This window comes from Phodopus roborovskii, unplaced genomic scaffold, assembly GCF_943737965.1.
Source record: "Phodopus roborovskii unplaced genomic scaffold, PHOROB, whole genome shotgun sequence".
Lineage (NCBI taxonomy): Eukaryota > Metazoa > Chordata > Mammalia > Rodentia > Cricetidae > Phodopus > Phodopus roborovskii.
Genome location: NW_026126638.1, coordinates 6,899,621 through 6,921,094, shown reverse-complemented (window position 1 = coordinate 6,921,094; position 21,474 = coordinate 6,899,621). Strand labels below are relative to the sequence as shown.

Genomic DNA, 21,474 nt, shown 5'->3' with positions numbered 1-21,474 from the left:
CTGGCCCTCGTGTTATAGGCCTGCCACTTTGCCCATTGAACCATCTCCCCAGTCCCTGGCTTTCTTTGGTAACTTGGCAAGGTTTCCAGTAGTGGGCCTGGTACACTAACCCAACCACAAAACCTTTGACCCACACCTGTCCTGCCTACAAGATGTTCTGGGACAATGGTGGCTTGGAGCTAGTGAGAGTGACCAACCAATGACTGGTCTAACTTGAGGCCCAAGCCGTGAGAGGGAGTCTGCATGGACGGCCTGGAGAAAGAGTCAATGATTTCTAATGATATTCTGCCATACTCATAGATCAGTGCCTAGTTCAGTCGTCATCAGAGAGGCTTCCTCCAGCTGCTGATAGGAGCAGATGCAGAGACCCAGACACAAATTAGGGAGAGCTAAGGGAACCCTGCAGAAGAAGGGAAGAAAGGATGGTGGAAGCCAGAGGGTTAGAGGACATCGGAAGAACATGGCCCACATAATCAGTTTGGCAGGGCTCACAGACTGGAGTGGCAACCACGGAACCTACGTGGGTCTGTGCTATGTCCTTTGCATACATGCTGTGGTTGTTTAGTTTGGAGTTTTTGTGGGACTTCTAACGTGGGAGAGGTGATGTTCCTGACTCCTGTTCCTGGGACCCTTTTCTTCCTACAGGATTGTCTCATCCAGCCTTGATATGAGGGTTTGTGCCTGGTCATGTTGTGTCTTGTTAAGCTGTTCAGTTGCTATTACTGGGAAGCCTGGTCTTCCTGAAGGAAAGCAGAGGAGCAGTAGATCTGGGGAACAGGTGGGGTGGGGAATGGGATGTGTAGAGAGTGTGGAGGCTGAGGTTGGTTGGGATGTATTGTATGGAAGGAGAATTAAAAAAAAAAAAAAAACCCAAAATCATAGTTTGAGAGACTAATCTGTTTTTGGAGTGGATAAGACAGAAACTCAAGTCTAAACCATGGAGGCATAAGTCAGAGAACTTAAAAATATTTTAATGAGTTTCCCAGGGACAATTGGATAGTGGTTTTCTTTCAGTTAATGTTTGAAGCAATCGGGGAGATCTTTTTTATTTTAAAACTGATTGCACTTACTGTGTCTGTCTGTATCTTTGTATGCATAGTGTGCATGTGTGGAGGTCAGAGGACAACTTATGGAAGTCATTTCTCTTCTACTACATGGGTCCTGAGGCTCAAACTCAGGCTGTCAGGCTTGGTAACTAGGACCTGTAGATCATCCTACCCCTTTCTCTTAAAAAATTACCCAGTCATGCGAGCCATTCACTTATCTTGTTTGGTTCTCAGAGGTTTATAAGTTCAAAGAATATAACCCTTGGAGGTTCTGAGGAAACAATGGGTGAATATAGTATTTCATTTTGTTTTTAATGATGAAGCCTTAGTATGTAGCCCAGGCTGGCCTTGAACATAAGCTCTTTCTAAGCCACCATTGATGGTGGATTTTGTTCATTTGTTTTGAGATAGTCTTGTTATGTAACCCAGGCTGGCCTTGGACTTGTTATCTTCCTGCTGTCCAAATGCTGGTATAGGTTGTTACCACCAAGTACAGTTTAGTTGTCCCTGATGCTACTATAAGTACTGACCAGCCTGCTTGCTGACTGGCAAAACATATTTAGAGCCTAGCTCAGTGTTACAGGACTGTAATCCCAGCAAGTTAGAAGGATGATGAGTTTGAGGACGACCTAACCCAAACAATACTAAACAAATAGATAATACATATCCAGCTTAGTTAGGCATTTTTAAATGTGGCAGATGTTAAAATTAAGAGCTGAATTTCTAACTGAGGATAGGAATATCCACCTGTAAACCCAGCACTGAGAGACAAGGGCAGAAGGACCATGAGTTGGAGGCTAGCCTGAGCTAAATAGGAAGAGTATTCTGAGTTTTATATAAAAAGGAATTAATGTGGCCTTTTTCATATAATAAAAGAAAACACAGGGCTAGGGAGATGATTTGTCAGTAAAATGCTTGAGGACCTGGGTTTGGATCTCAGGCACCCATGTCAAAAGCTGGAGCTGGCTGACTAGTCTAGTCAGATCAGGAGTTCTGAGTTTGGTGAGAAACAGATACTATCTCAGAAAATAATGAGGAGAGTGATTGAGGAGAGATTCAATGTCAACCTCTGGTTCCCACACAGATGTATATATGTGTGTCTGAGTGCTTACACACACACACACACACACACACACACACACACACACACACAGAGAGAGAGAGAGAGAGTGAGAGAGAGATCTTTTGATCTTTTAGTTGTGGATATTGAGCCAGGAAAGGGCCGATCTTCCACTCCCCCCCCCCCCATTTTGTTTTTTTAAGACAGGGCTTCTCTGTGTAGCTCTGTCTGTCCTGGACCACTCTGTAGACCAGGCTGACCTTGAACTTGCAGGGATTTACCTGCCTCTGCCTCCTGAGTGCTGGGATTACAGGTATGCACCACAACTGCCCAGCTGTCTCTCTGCTTTAAGTTTGCATTTTCACATCTTGCCAATCAGCATTTCTTCTCCAAAATAACAGCATTTGGAGTGCCTTGGTTTGTATTCTTAGTGAGAAATAATAAGTTATATGTCCACCTATGAAGCAAGAACATGGCTACACATATACATCTATTTATTACTTTTTAAAAGAGACTGGCAGAATGTATGAATGTGCACCATGTCTGGCATCTCTTGATGCCAGGGTGTCAGGTCCATTGGAACTGGAGTTACAGGTCTTTGTGAGCTACCTTGTGTGTACTAGGAACTGAATGTAGGTCCTCTGGAAAAGCAGCAAGCCTTTTCTCCAGCTGTTTATTTGGAGAGAGAGACAGACAGATAGACAGACAGGCAGGCAGATAGATACAGAAAGAGGTACAGCTACACAATGGCAGGCATGTGTGGAGGTCTTAAGACAACTATCTGGCATTGGTCCTGCATGTTGACCATGGGAATGAACTTGAGTTGTCAGAAAGCTATATTGCCAGCCAGGGTATAGCTACTTTAAATTCCTGATTTGGGGTAATCCAAATGCCCTCCAATTATTACATGATTTTATGTTTAAAAATTAATTTAGCAATCTGTAGTCAAATTGTATGTTTAGTTTCCCTGTAAAATGGCAAAGCATTTGCAAGCTGGGTCTCATGGTCAACTGCATTTGTGTTTCTTACATATCTGCAATAGGCTATTAGGAATTACATGAGTGCCTTCCAAAGAGAAATGCCTTTGTGTGTGTGTGTTCTTCCCACTGCTCTGTGGAAGTGGTTCTCAAATACATCTTCAGTTCAGTCCAAATGGATTTTTAAGGAAAGAAGAAGGGAGGATGGGAGGACTCACTGTTTTAGTGTAAATATGGGTTCTTAGAATTCTGGCAGTATGTAGGCCCATAGCAATTCAGTCAGAAAGAAGTTCACAAGCTAGATTTGGTTCTGCAAGTGCTCAGTGAAAGCTCTCTTCAACAATTCAGTTCTTTCCCCCTTTTCTTTAGTCTGCAGGGTCCCATGGTGACCGGTTTTGAAAGCAATAGTCCCCTTCAGCAGTTACCTAGCACCATGGCAACCAGGACGTCAGCAAAGCAGGCTAGACCCACACAAAATAGCTGTAACCAGGCTTCTATCCTGCCTCTCCAGTTCAACTCTGCCTGAGGCCCACTGATGGAGCTAAAGACATTTAGGCTTGTACACCCCAATGTTCTGTGTGTTAATGTGGATTTTCCCATAAGTAAAGATGTAGGAGCATTATATAGTAAACTATATCTTGAAATCCCCCCAACAAAACAAAACAAAAAACCCAGGAATATATTGAAGGGGCAAGAGGCCGGATAGGGGCTAGAAAGCAGATGTGGATTTAGTGAAATTAAGTCATTTCTTCTCCTAAGAACGTAAGTTGACAGTCATGGAAGTTAGAGCCCCAAATACATGGTGTGGTTTATATTTAAATATAAGACTTTAGGGAGAAGCTTTAAGAATATTCTTATTTACCTGGAATAGACAAATGGCTTTAAGATGTGCGGGAGGAAGGGCAATGCTGTCCGTGGTGCTGAATACTCCGTTGCCCAGATGTGCTCTAAGGGTGCCCCCGAGTTAGATTGAGGAGCACAGAGCCACACCCGCACGCTGATAAGAGGAGGATGAGGAAGTGGAGAGAAAGCATCCTTTTCTTCCTCTGCAAAGCAGCTGGGAGAGCTCAGGGTGAGATTACCTGATGGCAAAAAGAAAGTGAGGAAGGGAGGCTGGAGGTCTGCGTTCATCTTGCCCTTTTCATATGGAGATTTTCTGATCAGAGCCAATCAGGTCAGAGATTTCTGCTGCTTTGCTCCTGAAAAGAGAAGTTGGGGGAAGGGAGAGAGACGATGGCCACATTTCCCCCCAAGCCACATGATCCATTTCCCATGTGACAAATTCCAGAGCCTTGGAAAGGAGAAGGAGCCCCCCCCCCCCCAGTGGGGCTGGGGGTGGGAAGATGGTTTAACAGTCAACCCAGCACAGCGTCATCTTGTCTTCTACCAGGAAGCAGGCTGTGAGCTGAGGGAAGGCAGAGGACAGATATGAACGTGTTCCCAAGGTTTCCTGGTGGTTTATGGCACCCTCCAAAGTCCTGTTCGAGAGCTGCTCCTGATCAAGAAGACCTATGGAGACTGTCTCAGATCAAGTCCCGATGAAGGTATGTGCTCAAGATCACTCCATCACGGCTGAAATTTGGCTCACAGGACACAATACCTTCTCTTTCTCTTATTTTCTCCAGGCAGCTTGGAGATTTTGTGTGGGTTTGGGCGCTCATTAGGGGCATTATTAGATTTATTACAGGTCCAGAAAAGATGCCTAGGTAGTTCTGCAAAATAAATACTTCTCCTGAGTAAGCTCCTATTGAGGGAAAAAATTTGGTTGGAAATTGTATATAGTAATTGATAATAAAACCGTAACTCATTGATGAAAGGATTTCTCCTTGCTTAAACCCGGAAGGGGTGGGAGAATCATCACTTGGAAGAGCTAGGTTTCATTGTCACTGTTAGAAAACCCTGTCTCATCCCTTTGAGCTGCAGTTCTGTGCCCGAGGTACTGGCTGTGGCTTAGGGAGCCTGGGTGGGCAGTCCTGCTACTCCTTTGTGCTGTTAGCTCATGCTACTGATGTCCCTGACACCAGGAGCACCAGTGATTGTCCCCAAGCTCTGCTTTAAGATAGTGGACCGCCACAGAATTCCACATCTTACAGAAAGCCCCAGGGAAGCTCTTACAGGAATCTGCCAAATTTAAAGGCTACAATCTGCCATGCAGTCATCTTGATTTCTTTCAGTATTTCTGTCCAACACAAACAGAAGAGCTAGCAAATTCACATTTAATTTCGTTTAACAGATACTTGAAAAAGTTCTTGCTCTGTGCAAGCCATGATTCCAAGCATAAGCAATCATTAATCTTTACAAGAATACTGTTTAGAGGTAAAGAAACCCAGGCATAGAGGAGTTAGTTCAGGAGCTAGTCTAGGATCACTCAGGCCACATCATAAATGGAACAAGAACTGAATCTCAAGTCTTGAAGCCCTCTTTCTTAACCACTGAGCTATGCTGCTTGCCTTCTTGTGTTATCTCAAATGATGTCAACAGTCTATTGGGCTACAAATTTTGTTCAGCTGACGCTACTAGAAGATTGAGTCAGCTTGCCTGGCCAAAGCAGATCTCCAGTGAAATCTATATTTAATTTTGAATTATCCTGATAGTCATGTTCTGTACCCCCAAATAACCCAGTAAGTAATTGTCTGTTCTCTCCCTCTGTGCTGCATAGATACCTAGTAGTAAAACATGGTGTTACTATGGTAATCACTGATGTCTAAAGGAAAAAAAAGATAAATCTGGAATTATGCTATGGTTGACTTTTTAAATCAGAACTGAGTAACTAGCCCAGCCTAAGCATATTGCCTTCATCTGATACAAAAGAAAATGAATATACGAAGACAGATGATGGCTCGTGCCTGTCACCTGCACCAGGGAAGGAAAAGTGCCACAAATCTGAAGCCTGCCTGGGTTGCAGAGTCAGACTTTGTCTCAAAGAAAGAAGAAGACCTTAAAAAATTATGTATATTGACGATGATGCTTGACTCGGTTTGTTTTTTAAAATAATATCTTGCTTTTAAAATAAGGTGATCTCTCTTTGCAAATTATTTAAGGTTTTTAAGGGTAAAATAAATTTGTTAATACTTCTTTTAATAAGCTAGGAATTTCTGGGGCTGGGGAGATGGCTCACTGTATACAGTGGTTGCCAAGTGTGAGGATCTGACTTTAGATATTTAGCACTGAAGTTAGGGGGAAAAAAAGTTGAGTATGGCTATGTGTACCTATAATCTTAGCACTGGGAAGCAGAGGCAGAAAAGTCTCTTGGGCTTGTCAACCCTAGGGCTTGACCTCTGGCCTGCATGGTCATGGGTATGGGCATGTATACACAAACAATTTTTTCACTGTGAGTGGTGGACCATGCTTGCAATCTGCATGGGCATGTATACACACACACACACACACACACACACACACACAAAATTTTCTCACTATGAGTGGTGAACAAGGAGTGAGAGGTTAAATAAGAGAACCACCAAGAGTTCAAGGGTAGTCTGGGCTACAGAATGGACCTCTGTCTTATGAAAACAAACATGAAAAGTAAAAGATTTGGTCGTGATCTGTGTGGTTTTCCTTCTTACCTTCAATAGTAGGAGATACCTGGTCTCATTCCTCCATGCTTCAGAACCCTGAAAGAGGGGTTGGATTTAAAGCTCAGATTTGCAAACTTCTTTTTAAAACATTGTGTTTCCCTCTAATTCATTGCAGAGCACTTTGAAGAGTAGTTGCTTCCTTGGTGACATACACATTTCTCTGGGCCAGGTCACCTAAAAAGTGGCCTAGTGAATGGTAAGCTCTCAGTACACATGTGAACGCACAATTCGAAGACTCATTCTAATGGAAGCAACATTCTAATGGAGCTAATTTTGGTGCCTATGTCCATTTTATTTGTTTATTTATTTGGTTTGTTTCTGACATGGGATTTCATGTAGCCTAGGTTGGTTTCAAACTTACCATGTAGATGGCACGGGCCTTGAACTGATCCTCTTTGCCTCCTGTCCCTATCCTGGTATTACAGGCATGTACCACCATGCCCAGCTCGGGGTCTGTTTTATTTGCATGTGTTTATAGTGAAGCAGCAAATATGCAATAAGAAGTCAAAACTATGCTTGACATTTATGTGTCAGCTAGGTTCATCATGAACCGGAACTCCGTCGTGTCCATAAATTCTTCCCTGGGCGTCAGTGGCCCTCCTCATACTTCATTTGTACTTAACGGTGAAATTCTCATAGTATGCAGTGGAGAGCTGGATGGGGACAACTCCAGCGGTCTCATACTCTCCTCATATGTTTTGTCCAACACTCTCTCCTGTCATTAAAGAACTCACCCCAGGTTGAGAGTGACCATCTCCAGTGGTTCTGCCCCATGCATTCCCAGGTCACAGAACATTGTGCAGAGGAATCTCAGAACTGAGTAGACCCTTCCCTAGGGGTCCTTGAGATCCTGAGTGTCAGCGCTAGTTTGAGCCAAAATGTGGCAGTCAGGACCCATATGAAAGATACTGTCTCAAGGCATTGTCCCTCAGTGGCATTGGGGTCAAGCCCAGGGCCTGTGTGTATTGGCAAGCTTGCTTAGGATTTGAATTCAAGTTTGCAAGCTAACTAGTCAACTTCATGATCAGACACATAATACAGCCTTTATTGGTTTGCTGTCTAAATCATTGAAGACAGGAAGCTCCTTCCCTCCAGCATTACCTGCTAAGTTGTCTACACAGCAGAATAGCAGCCTGCTGCAGGAGTAGTTGCACTGCTGGGCAGCACAGCTGACGCCCAGCTGGGCTTTCTACCTGCCCCCTTAAATCTGAAAGGAGCAGCCCATCTAACTGGATGAACAGAAGACACAACAGAGTTGAGAATCATTGCCTTGAAGAGAGGCCCTCACAGTTTGGTTGATTTGGAGGGTAGGTGTGAAAGATCTTCGAGGAGGTGGACAACAGACCTGAGCAGAATCTGAGAGCAGTGGCTAGGTCCCATCTTGTAGACGGTGGTCTCATGTCTCTGTAGGCTGTATGTATAAAAGGGCAGGGAATAGAGCCAAGGAGCAAGTGTGGGTGGTGTACCCTCCAGGAGCTGTGGCAGAAGGTGCAGTGAAATGGAGTTGACTTCTCTAAGGGGATAGGTTAAGAGTGGAAGAAGAGTCACTGTCATGATTTTATTGTCCTGTTTGTGGTGTCACCTCCCCTTGGCAGAAACTTTAAAGAGCCATTTCCTGGAGTCTTCCATGCAACAGGCTCTCCCAGGCAGCTGTCAGCTGTCATATTGAATCTTCATAGCAACTCTGTGATCCACATTATTAGCCCTAAGGAAACCACAGCTCAGAGAGATTAACTGACCTAAATTCACAACTGGTAGCCAGCAATAAACTAGTTCTCTTTGATCCTAGTATATTGCCAATAATGTTCTTTTTTCTGTTCTTTAAAATAATATATTTAGGTATTAGAATAATAAAAACATAGTTCTCAAATATTGAACAGCCAGGCACTGGAGCTCTTCCATGGGACCCAGATTCAATTCCCAGCACTCACATGGTGGCTCATAAACATCTGTAATTCCACTTTTAGGGGATCTGATGCTTTTTTCTTGACTCTGGGGGTAACTAGTCATGTAGGTAATGCATAGACACAAATGCAAGCAAAACACCATGCATTTTCTAAAAAAGTAAACTGGGAAAATGCAGAATACTAAGCAAGAACATCTGTTAAATCCTGATGTGTTAAGCTCTTAGTTTGTTATAGATAATATTTGGGCTCCTTTCTTTGTTGTTATTTATTTTTTAACTTTTAACTCCTGTGTGTGTGTGTGTGTGTGTGTGTGTGTGTGTGTGTGCGCGCGTGTGCGCGCGTGCGTGTGTGGAAGCCAGAAGAGGGCATTGGATCCTCTGGAGCTAGAAATGAAACTGCTTCTCCTCCTGCCCCAGCCTTCCAGGTGCTGGAATTATGCTCATTCAACGCCACACCTGCATTAAACCCTTCCTCGTGTACTTTATTCTGACAGCAAATCAGTAGATATTGTCATTTTATTGATGAGGACAATAAGCACAAAGATAATTAGCTTGCCGTGCCTACACAAACTATAAGTGGGTTGAAACCCAGACAGGCTAGCTCGGGAGCATTTTTTTCACTACATTTGGTGTTTGGGGGCAGACAATTCTTTGTGTATTGTAGAATGTTTAGCAACACCCTTGGATTGTAACCCCCAGATACCAGTAACACACTCCTTTGAACCTAATGTCTCTAGATATTGCCATATGTCTTCTGGGAGGTAAAGTTGTTTCCACCTAAGACCTGTCCAACTGAAGCTCCAGTGCTCAGCCCGTGGCTTCTGCAACCTCTTTATATCTAAAATGGACAGAGTGTCAGGTGGCTCAGCCAGTAAAAGTGCTTGCTGCCAGGCCTAACAACCAGACCTTGAGCAGTGGGACCCACACAGTGAAAGGGAAAAAAACAGTCTCTTGTAAAAGCCAGGCTTGGGTGCACACTTGCAATCTCAGGATTTGGGAGGTAGAAGCAGAAGGACTATGAGTTTAAGGGTCATCCATGGTTGCATTTCAAATTTGGTGCCAGATTGGGCTATAAACCCTTATCTGAATAAATAAAAATTAAAAAAAAAATACTTAAAAAAATAGTAAGATGCGGGTAGAGAATTGGCCCAGAGGTTAAGAGCACTATCTGGGTACTCTTCCAGAGGTCCCGAGTTCAATTCTCAGCAAGCCCATGGTGGCTCACAACCATCTGTAATGAGATCTGGTGCCCTCTTCTGTCATACAGGCATATATGCAGGCTGAACACTATACATGATAAAGATTTTTTTTTTTTAAAGTAAGGTAAAGGAGTTTAGGGGTCTCAGTCGAGTAAACTGCTTGTTTTGAGACCAGGGGGATCTGAGATTACTCTGTAACACCTGTGTAATGTGCTGGGCATGGCAAGGATGCAGGCTTTGTGGATGTAATTCCAGTGCTGGGAGGTAGAGACAGGAGGGTCCTAGGGCCTTGCTGGCCAGCCATTTTAGCTTCATTAATGGGCTTAGGGCCAATGACAGACACTTGTCACAAAGGAGGTGGACAGCATTCCTGAGAAAGACACCTAAGATCGTCCTGCCTACACACACGCACGCATGCACGTGCACACACACACAAACACACATATGTGTAAACCTAAGAAGTAAGACAGTGAAAACACTGAAACACACAGCAAAAAAGAACAGGAGACACAGGGCAAGCACGTTTTGTAGCGCTTCTTTCTGGACCTGTCAGGTGGCTGAAGCTAGGGGCAGGGATAGTGAACTGGAAGCAGTGTCTGCCTTGTGATGTATGCTAGTGTGGTCTGTGCTGGACAAGTGTCAAAGGTCCTGTCTTTACTCTAGGAGCTTCCCTTGGTTCACGCCCGGGGCCTTTGTTGCCATAGTATAGCTTTGCAGCCTTTTCTGTGCAGGTGCCCGGCTGTCCAGTGTTTAGACCCTGTGGTGGCTATTGCTTTAGCTGGCAGGTGTAGGGGAGAAAACTACAGCACTGAGATCTGTACAGGCAGGCCATACTCCATACTCCAGCCACATCAAGCGCTCATCACCCTCCTGTAGGGGTGATGTGGCTGTGGATGAGATACAGTCCACTAGAGCTGCACAGTTCCCTCATGGCTGGTAGGCCAGTCCAGAAGTTGACTCACAAACTGACCTTGGACTCAGGGTTATCAAACTCCAAAGTGATTCTTAATTGATGAGGCCAGCATCTAACCCCTCAGCAGTTACCACCCCTGGAGACCCCACTGCACAAGCAGATCCTCCTGTGCCCCCAGCTGCCCTGTTCTCCACATTTGCATCCCTTGGAGGCCTCCTATCTGGGGACAGTGACGTGTTGATTCATACTCCATACATTGGCTGTCCATCCTCAGGTCCTTGGGGCAGCTCTGTTCTTTTTTCTGAGTTTCTCTGAACTGTCCTATAACATCCTTTGTGAATTCCCAATGTCTTTCCTTTTTTTTTTTTTTTTTTTTTAAATTTGGTTTTTCGAGATGAGATTTTTCTGTGTAATAGCCCTAGCTGTCCTGGAACTATCTCTGTAGACCAGGCTGGTCTCAAACTCACAGAGATCTGTTAAGAGCATGTTTCCCCCGCTGGTCTGGTTCCACCACCACACCAGCCCCAAATAACACACAGAGACGCTGTATTTGATATAAAGCTGTAGGCCAGTTACTAGTGTCTTATCAGCTAGTTCTGTCTTAATTATTAACCCATTTCTATTAATCTAAGTATTTCCATGTGGTCTCATCTTACCAGAGAGAGTGGCCAGCGTTCTGCTCTCTCCAGTCTTTCCATGCTGACTCCTCCCTACTTCTTCCTCTCTCCTCCTAGTCCCACCTATCTTGCTTTCCTATTGGCCAACAGTGCTTTATTCATTAACCAATTAGAGAAACATATTTACAGAATGACATCTCCCATCAGAGATCTGCCAGCCTCTGCCTCCTGAGTGCTGGAATTAAAGGGGTATGCCAATACCACCCTGCTGGAATCAGTTCCCACCCTGACTCTACTATACTGCATTAAAATGTAGCTTCTAATCCTCTACCTTCCCTGGAAGTCTAGCTGAGTCTTTTAATCTGATGGACTTTCTCTCCCTCCCACCCTCATTTTCTCCTTCCCTCCCCCCTCCTTCCTTCTTTTTAAAAGGAAGATTATATTATTTTTATTTCTATCTGTGTGTATCTGTGTGTGTATATATGCACCTGTACATGCAGGTGCCCATTGTGGCCAGAAGAGGGTGCCTTCCTGCCTGCCTTCCTGCCTTCTTTCCTGCCTTTCTTCCTTCAAGATTTACTTTTATTTATTATGTATACAACATTCTGCCTCCTTGTATGTCTGCATGCCAGAACAGGGCACTAGATCTCATTATAGATGGTTGTGAGCCACCATGTGGTTGCTGGAAATTGAACTCAGGACCTCTGGAAGAATAGTCAGTGCTCTTAACCTCTGAGCCATCTCTAGCCCCTGGCTTTTTGTTGCTGAGAATAAAAACCTCTGATCAAAAGTAGTTTAGAGGGAGAAAGGGTTAAATCATCTTACAGGTTGCATCCATCATGGAGGGAAATCAGGGCAGGAGCTCAGGCAGGAACTTGAATGAGAAAGAATATACACTGATTAGCTTGCAGACCCATGCTTATTAGCCAGCTTTCTCATAGAGACCAGGAAGAGCTGTCTGAGTAATGGAGCCTCCCACTGTGACATAGGCCCCAACCTCAAGAAAATCCCCACAGGCCAATCTGATGTGGGCTTCCCCTGGACTAAAAGTCCCTTCTCAGGTGACTCCAGACTGTGTCAACTTTACAGAGTTAGCTAGGGTGCCATCTAAACGTTCTTGTCACTCCCATTGTCCTCAGCCTTCCTTGTTTCCTTCTAGTAGTTTCGCAGTTTCAGGTCTAGCATTCAAACCTTTCACCCACTTTTAATTCTTTTATACCTGGCAAGAATTGGGGATACAATTTCATCCTGTTTCTTGCAGATAATCCTGTTTTTCCAGCACCATTTATTGAAAAGACAGTCCCTTCTCTAATATGTGTTTTGAGTACCTTTGTAAAAAGTCAGTGGGGTTTAGTTGTGCGGTTCACTTCTAGGAGTGTGTGTGTTTACTGTTTTATTTAAAATTTTTATTATATTTGTTTGTTTTGGGAGTGGCTGTACATGTCATGGCAGGAATGTGGAAGTCAGAGGACAACTTATAGAAGTCAGTTTTCTCCTGTGGATTCCAGGGATGGAGCTCAAGTTGTCAGGCTTGGCAGCAAGTGTCTTTACCTGTGGAACCATCTAACAGGCTCCTTCCCTCACCTCTAGTGAGTGTGTGTGTGTGTCTGTGTCTGTGTGTCTGTGTGTCTGTCTGTCTACGCCAAGACCATGCTGACTTGATTGTTACAGCTTGGTTTTGGCTATTTGTGGCTTTTGTGATTTAATAGAATTTTTTTCCCTAGTTCTATAAGGAATGTCATTGGTATTTTGGTAGCGTATGTGTTGAAACTGTAGAACACTTTGAGCATTATGGACTTCTATCCATGAACACAGACTTTATTTTCTTTTCCTTTTTCCCTTCCCCTTTCTTTTCCTCCTCCCTCCCCTCCCTCTTTCCTCCTATCCTTCCTAATCTTCTATTTCTTTCATCAGTGTTTTACAGTTTTCAGTGTATCAGTCTTTCACATCTGTGATTACATTTGCTCCTAGGTATTTGTCTCACAGCCACTTGAGGTCGCTTCCTTGAACCTAGTTTAGGTAGTTTGCTATTGGGGTATATCAAACTATTGGGCTTTTGTGTGTTTATTTTGTACCCTCTAACTTCGCTGAATTTGTTTATTAGTTACGTAGTTTTCAGTGGTTCTTGAGGGTTTTCTTCATGTAAGAGCATATTATCTGCAAACTGACAGCCTGGCTTTTGCTCTTTGCCACCTTGGTAAGTCCTTATGTCCTTGTTTCTTCTGCCTGTGATTCTCAAAATAACACTCAATAATGTGGAAATGGCACCCTTGTCTTGTTTTCCCTGAGAGAAGGGTCTTCAGCTTCTCCTCACTCATTGTGTTTGGCTTTTATTATTGCTGAGGGTTATTTATTTATTTATTTTCCCCTTCTATTCCAATTTGTTGAGGCTTTTTAAGTAATGAAGCAAGATTCAATTTTGAGTCAGGCTGTGGTGGCTCATGCCTTTAACCATAGCATTTGGGAGGCAGAGGCAGACAGATTTCTCAACCGGGTCTAGTTCCAGGACCCCTGCCTGTCTCGAAAAACAAAACAACAACATCAACAAAAAGATTCAATTTTGAATTTATTGTTACTATACTCTTTATTTCCTGAGACAGCATCTTACACTGTATCTCACTGTAGTTTTGGTTGGCCTGCAACTCACTATTTAGCTCAGGCAGGTTGTAACTCACTGTAGCCTAGGCTTGTCTGTAACTCACTGTAGCCTAGGCTGGCCTGCAACTCACTATGTGACTCAGGCTGGTTGTAACTCACTGTAGCCTAGGCTGGCCTATAACTCACTATGTAGTTGCTGTTGATCTCAGATCTGCAGTCCTCCTAACTTATTCCTCTCTAGTACTAAGATTAGAGGCAACACCTAAAATCCTAGCACTTGGGGAGTGGAGGCAGGAGCATTAGAAGTTCAAAATCATTGTTGGCTGTGTATCAAGTTTGAAGCCAACCTAGGACATGTCTACAACAACAAAAAACAGGAAAAAAAAAAATTCTTCCTTGATCCAAGGAAGTTCAAGAATTAGTTAACATTCACATATTTGCATACTTATTTTTTGTTATTGATTTCTAGTTTTATTACAGAGTATATTTAGAAAATAAACTCACTATGATTTCAGGTTTTTTGTTTGTTTGTTTTGCCACTTGTTGAGGCTATTTGTGGCCTATGAATGTCTGTCCTGGAGAGTGTTCCAGGTGCTGTTGGAGGAAGGCACCATGCAGTTGTTGAATGGGATGTTCCATAGATGTCTGTGCGGCCCATTGGGCTATGGTGCCATCAAACTCTGTTCTTCCCTTACTGATTTTACATCTGGGGGACCTGTCCATTCCAGAAAATGCTTTACCAAAGTCATCATTGGTTACTGTGTTGGCCACACACTCTCTCACATGAATATATGTGCACATGCACTAATTAATTAATTTTTGAGACAGGGTCTCATTGTGTAGACCAGACTGGTCTCTGATTTACAGAGCTCCATCTGCCTCTGCTTCCCAAGTGCTGGGATTAAAGGCCTGTACCACCATGCCCATTTTAAATGTTTAACTTTAAAAAGTTTTCTGCATGAAGTCTTAGGTTCAGTCTCCAGTTCCATAAAAGAAAATTAATTAATTAGCACTCAATGTGAGGGTTTCCACAAGGAATCCTCTGTCAGTTTCTGTGGGCCTCTTTTGACCATTGGCGAATCACAATTCCTGACTCTTTCTTTCCCTCCTCTGCCCCCAGCCTCTTGAGTCTGCTAAGAAAACAGTGTAACTGTTGCATCACCAGCCAAGTTCTTCGTTGTTGTTGTTTTTCCCTAAAAGTTCTCTTCAACAACTGTTACTTATTATTTGGTGTGTGTGTGTGTGGGGGGGTGTTCACGTGTCATGACCCAGTGTGAAGGCCAGAGGAAAACTTAAATTGGATTCTCTCCTCCCTCTTTATTTTAGTTCCAGCAATGGACTCAAGTATCCATAGTGACAGGCTTCTGCTAGCAAGACCACACCTGCTTCAACAAATCTATACTTCTTAAAAGTACCACTCCTTTTGGGGGGCATTTTCTTTCATATTCTACTCCCTGACCCCCAAAGACTTACAGCCATATAATAATGCAGAATGCATTTAATCCAACTTCAAAAGCCCTCTTGTCTATCACAGTCTCATCAGTGTTCAGAAGTCTAAAGTTCAAAGTCTCTTTTGAGATTTATACACTTTCTTAACTGTAATCCCTTATAAAATTAAAATAGAAAAGCAGATTACATACTTCCAGCGTAGAATGCCACAGGATATACATTACCATTCCAAAATGTAGGGAAGTGAGCACAGTGAGGAAATACTGAACCAATGCAAGACTGAAAATGAGCTGGGCGAACGCCAGACTCTGCATCTCCATGATGCTCTTCAAATTTCCAATTCCTTTTAGCTTTGTTGACTGCAACATACTTTTTTCTCTTGGGCTGGCTCCACTTTCTGTTAGCAGCTCTCCTCAGCAAGTATCTTGGGGTCCTCAAGGCAATCCAGGCTTCAATTTCACAGCTTCATGCAAGGATCTCTCTAGGCCTCTATTTAGGGACATCTCTGATACATGCCTGGTCTCCATGGGTTTATTCTATAACTCCTTTTTTTCTATCCTTATATCTAAACCCAGAACCACGTGGCCAGAGCTGCCAAGTTCAGTTGCTTGCTGGGGCTGGAACGTGGTCTCCATGTTCAGTTACATCTTCGTCAGCTTTCTGCTTTTGATTGTTACCCCCATTGCCTAAGCTTGGCTGTCCTGGAACTCCCTCTGTAGACCAGGCTGGCCTCAAACCCCCAGATCCTCCAGCCTCTGCCTTCCCAGTGCTGGGCTTAAAGGGGTGCATCCACTTTCCTTCTGCCTCTTCTGTGCTGAGATTAAGTGCATCACATCTAAGAGTACCTCTCTTCTTTGTGGCTCTTTTCTCCGTCTCATTAGCTTTCAGCTGCCTGCCTGCCTGCCTCCTTTCCTCCCTCCTCCCTCCCTCCCCCTCCCCTCTCCCTCCCTCCCTCCTTCCCTCCCATCCTTCTTTCTTTCCTTCTTTGCTTCCACTACATATGCATTTCAAAAAGTTAAATGTGTAACTTACACAAACATGGTGAACATGAAAGTTTTTTTTCACTTACTATTGAAGGAGATGTTGAGATAAGTGTGTGTCTAAGAGCATTTGAAGGAATGCAGATTTAGAGGCATTAAAAAAATGTCAGCATTAGAGCAGTGTCACCTGGTTAGACACAAAACTGATTAATGTGCTACAAGGCAGCAAGTGCCTAACCTTTGGGGCTATTTGTTCAGCTCCACAGGAATATGCAAGTTAACATATAACTTCACAGTGTATCTATAACTTCTAAAATTACCATGTATAGGTGACCCCAGACATAGTTACTAATTAAACAGCCCTTTTATTTCCCGGAAAGGCATTTGTTTCCACACTAGCAGAGGCCTTTGAGAACTTTTACTCTGGGATGCCAGAATGACAAGGGCCAGGCTTTGCCCTGCCTTGGGGTAGACCTGTCTGAGGACACCTATGCTGTCGCTCCTCTGGCTCAGTGTGGCAGTGGGACGGAATGACCAGTTTCTTCAGCAGTCATGTTTTCCTCTGTTCCTGTGGTCACCAGTGTCTCAGCTCCCTGAAGACACCGTCTTCTCTCCGCTCCCACTGAATTCTCTAGCAGAGCCGTGGGTAGGAGGAGTTTAAGTTCTCCGTCCTTATGGATTCAATTTAGTTAATACTTAACACGCAATTACTAATGCAGAGCCCTTCAGTTAGACTCTGTGGGGCCTGGAGAAAAGAATACTAATTCCTGCGGATCCCAGAGTTCAGCGGGGAGACAGAAGCATGTAAAGCCATCCACAGTTGTGTTTCTTAACTGTGACTGAACACTAGGGTCACTTGGGGCACTGAAACACCCTGATGCTTTCTGCGTTCCAGAGTCATTAAGTCAGGACCCCAGGGCTGGGGGATGGGACCCAGAAATCAGCATGTTTGAGAGGTTTCTGGGAAACTCTAGAGTATTGCTAAGCCAGAGTAAAACAAACTGGGAACACTTAGTGAAGGATTAAGTGCTGAATCAGCTGGGCACCACAGCCATTCTAGACAGGTGAGGAAGGCACAGCCTTTCATTGATAGCATGGGAAGTCTTGGGTCAGTTTGATTGCAAAGCTCCTACCAAACACACACTTTTGGGGGCCGGAGAGATGGCTCAGTCGGTAAAGTACTTGCCATGGAAGCACAAGGGCCTGATTTGATCTCCCAGAACCCAGTTGAAGGGCTGGGTACTGCGGGTGATCCTGTTGTCCCTGGTGCAGAGAGGAGACAGGAGATCTCAGGAGGGGCTAGCTAGCTGGTCTGAGAGCTGTGTCAGAAACTGCAGTGGGGGCCTCAAGAGGTGGCTCCGTGCTTGAGAGCGCCTGTGCTCATGCAGATACCCCAGCCTTGGTTCCCAGCACACATATCATGGTTTATAACTGCCTGTAACTCCAGTTCCGGGCAACCTGACGCCCTCTTCTGACTGCTGAAGACACTAGGCATGCACACAGTGCACATACATACAAGTAGAAAAACGCTCATACACATATATCTATGTTTGGCTATTACAACTTACCCATATTTATTTTAAAATGTAACAGAGGAGAGTTGAGTAAGGAAGACACTGGATGTCCATACACAGACAAATGCACTTACGGGCACACACACAAAGAGAAATATCTTAGGAGGTGTGCTGTGAAGGAAGCTGTGTCCGTTAAGGAGAAAGGGGCCTCAGAGATCAGCCCAGAAGGATACCTCTGGATTTATCCTCCGTGCTATTTTACCAGGATTTTTTTTTCCTCATGTCTATCTGAGGATCGATCCTCCCTCCCTCCCTCCCTCCCTCCCTCCCTCCCTTCCTCCCTCCCTCCCTCCCTCCCTCTCTCCCTCCCTCTCTCCAGACAGTGTGTCTCTGTCACTGTTCCTGTCCCAAAACTCACAGAGTTCTCCATGCCCAGCCCAGTAGTTATGTTTTCTTACCAGTGCACAAGTTCTAATCACTAACAGATGACCACCAAGCTCAATGTCAAATACGGTGGATCATCTTTCTGCCACTCCTGGATAATGCACACAGGACTCTAAGTTAGCTTACCACGGACGACCTGCATATCTGTGTTTACTGCAGACAGCACAAGTCACCACAGCCAAGATACGGAAATACAGAACCAGTCAACAGATGAATAAAGAAAATGTGATAACATACATACATACATACATACACACATACATACACACACATACATACACACATATGTATGTGTGTACATACACACACCCATACATACATGGGCACAGTAGAGTCCTATTCATCCATTAAAGAATGAAATGGAATCATTTATAGGAAAGTGGATAGAAGTGGAGATCCTAGTAACAAATAATGCAGACACAGACAGACAAATATCACATTTTCTCTCCTCTCCGGATCCTAGATTTTGAGTAGAGTAGATACATAAAATCATTGGTGTGTGTGCGTGCGTGTGTGTGTGTGAGAGAGAGAGAGAGAGAGAGAGATGACAGAAGCAAGATTGTCTGGAGAAGGAAGAGACTAACAAGAGAAGGGAGAAGAGGGAGCTTTGGAGGGTGAATGTGGTCAAGCACACGGCTTGCTTGAATGAAATGTCTTTATGAAGCCCTGTACCCACCGGTGAATGTTCTACAAAGACTTGTCTTGTTAGTAGGCGGCTTACAGGATACCATTTTAACAGGAGGCTTCGTTCTTCTCGTCCTATTCAGAACTAAGAGAACAGAGTGACTATGGTCTTTGCTCACAGAATGGATAACGACCAATCACCTGTACTTGCTGCTACCCTGCTGGTGCCCCTTCAGAACTACAGCTGCCTGGAAGCAGCTGAGGCCCTGCTGCCCCATGGCCTGATGGGATTCCCTGAGGAGCACGACTGGATGAGCAACAGGACAGACCTTCAGTATGGACTCAACCCTGGAGAGGTGGCCACAGCCAGCATTTTCTTCGGCGCTCTGTGGTTGTTCTCGATCTTTGGCAATTCCCTGGTGTGTCTGGTCATCCACAGGAGCCGGAGGACTCAGTCCACCACCAACTACTTTGTGGTCTCCATGGCATGTGCTGACCTTCTCATCAGCGTGGCCAGCACACCGTTTGTCGTGCTGCAGTTCACCACCGGAAGGTGGACCCTCGGTAGCGCCATGTGCAAGGTAGTGCGCTACTTCCAGTATCTCACTCCAGGCGTCCAGATCTACGTGCTCCTCTCCATCTGCATCGACCGGTTCTACACCATCGTCTACCCTCTGAGCTTCAAGGTGTCCAGAGAGAAGGCCAAGAAGATGATCGCCGCCTCCTGGGTCTTAGATGCAGCCTTCGTGACACCTGTCTTCTTTTTCTATGGCTCCAGCTGGGACAGCCACTGTAACTACTTCCTCCCTCCCTCCTGGGAGGGAACTGCCTACACTGTCATCCACTTCTTGGTGGGGTTTGTGATTCCCTCTGTCCTCATAATCTTATTTTACCAGAAGGTCATAAAGTATATCTGGAGAATAGGCACTGATGGGCGGACCCTGAGGAGGACAATGAACATTGTCCCCAGGACCAAGGTGAAAACGGTCAAGATGTTTCTCCTCTTGAACGTAGTGTTTCTGTTCTCCTGGCTGCCTTTCCATGTGGCTCAGCTCTGGCACCCCCATGAGCAAGACTACAGGAAGAGCTCGCTTGTCTTCACAGCGGTCACATGGGTATCCTTTAGCTCTTCAGCCTCAAAGCCCACTCTCTACTCCATTTATAATGCCAACTTTCGGAGAGGGATGAAGGAGACTTTGTGCATGTCCTCGATGAAATGTTACCGCAGCAATGCCTACACCATCACAACCAGTTCAAGGATGGCCAAAAGAAACTATGTTGGCATTTCGGAAATCCCTCCCATGAGCAGGACGATAACCAAAGACTCTGTCTATGACTCATTTGACCGAGAGGCCAGGGAAAAGAAGCTGGCCTGGCCCATCAATTCAAACCCACCAAACACTTTTGTCTGATTTCTAAGAATTCCTTCACTGTTATGTGCCAGAGATTAAAAAGCTTTAAATATAAAGAGGGAGTGATTTGCTTAGCTTTCACTCAACTGTCTACTTTGTAAAGTGCATACACGGTTGACTATGGTTTCTGCGGATTTTGTTCTAGTTGCCTTTGTTGGTTAATAGTGCTTCAACCATTAGATGCCCGTGGGAAGTTCTTTCCTGGGCTGGAGAGATGGCTCAGTGGTTAAGAGCACTGGTAGGTCTTCCCAGGACTCAAATTCAAACCCCAGCATAGTCCCCATTAATTCCAGTTTCAGGGAATTCAGTGACCTCTTTTGGCCTCTAGGGACAGCAAACACTTGTGATGCACAGTCATTTATGCAGATGAAACACCTGTACGTATAAAAGTAAAAACAAAAACCTGTTTGTTGGTGTGTTTGAAAGTTCTTCCCTGAATGTGGACACTGGTTAGGGGGTGAAGGCTCTTTCTACCGAGCTTGACAGTTTGAGTTCAATCCCAGTAACCCACATGGTGGAAGGCGAGACTCAGCTCCGGCAAGTTGTCTTCCGGTCTCCTCACAAGTATTGTGGCATGCATGCACTTGTGTGTGCACACACTTCCACTAAATGCCTGCAAAAGAAAAATCAGAAACACTTTGCTGTTTTTGCTCTGTCACACATCCATGTACACACTCCTCTATTTTTGGCTCTTGACAATAGGCACCTTCTTCCACTGAACTTTCTTACTGGTCTAAGCCTTGAAATCAGTTTACTATTTCCCCATACCTGTGACCCATCCACACAGTTTCTAGGATCCATATCTCCCTTCTCTAAGTCACCTACAGGCAAAGGAGTAAGTATACTTGCTAAGCCTGCCAAAAACAGGAATGAAATTTTTCTGTGCTCTGCAGTTCACAGAGACCTTCAAATGCTGGCCCTACTGTGACCACTGGGCAAGATTTGGCTACTGTTTCTCCTATAAATTCAGACATGAGGCCTTTTATTGTAATTGCAATTAAAAAATAAAACTTTTGCCTATGTGTATATGTGTGTGTGGGTGCCCACAGAGGCCAGAAGATGGCATCGGATCCTCTGGGGCCAGAATTACAGGCTGTTGTAAGACACCTAACAAAGGTGTTGGGAACCAAATTTGGGTCCCCTACAAAGACAATATG

At 44.5% G+C, this 21,474-nt stretch overlaps 1 protein-coding gene across 1 annotated transcript; it reads left to right on the top strand.

The window, feature by feature from the left end:
• The first annotated feature begins 19,052 nt into the window (after positions 1-19,052).
• Positions 19,053-20,373, top strand: Gpr19 (G protein-coupled receptor 19). The gene has a single exon (XM_051173191.1). It carries the CDS (start codon positions 19,070-19,072, stop codon positions 20,315-20,317), a length of 1,248 nt encoding a protein of 415 aa, XP_051029148.1. The 5' UTR covers positions 19,053-19,069; the 3' UTR covers positions 20,318-20,373.
• Positions 20,374-21,474: the final 1,101 nt, after the last annotated feature.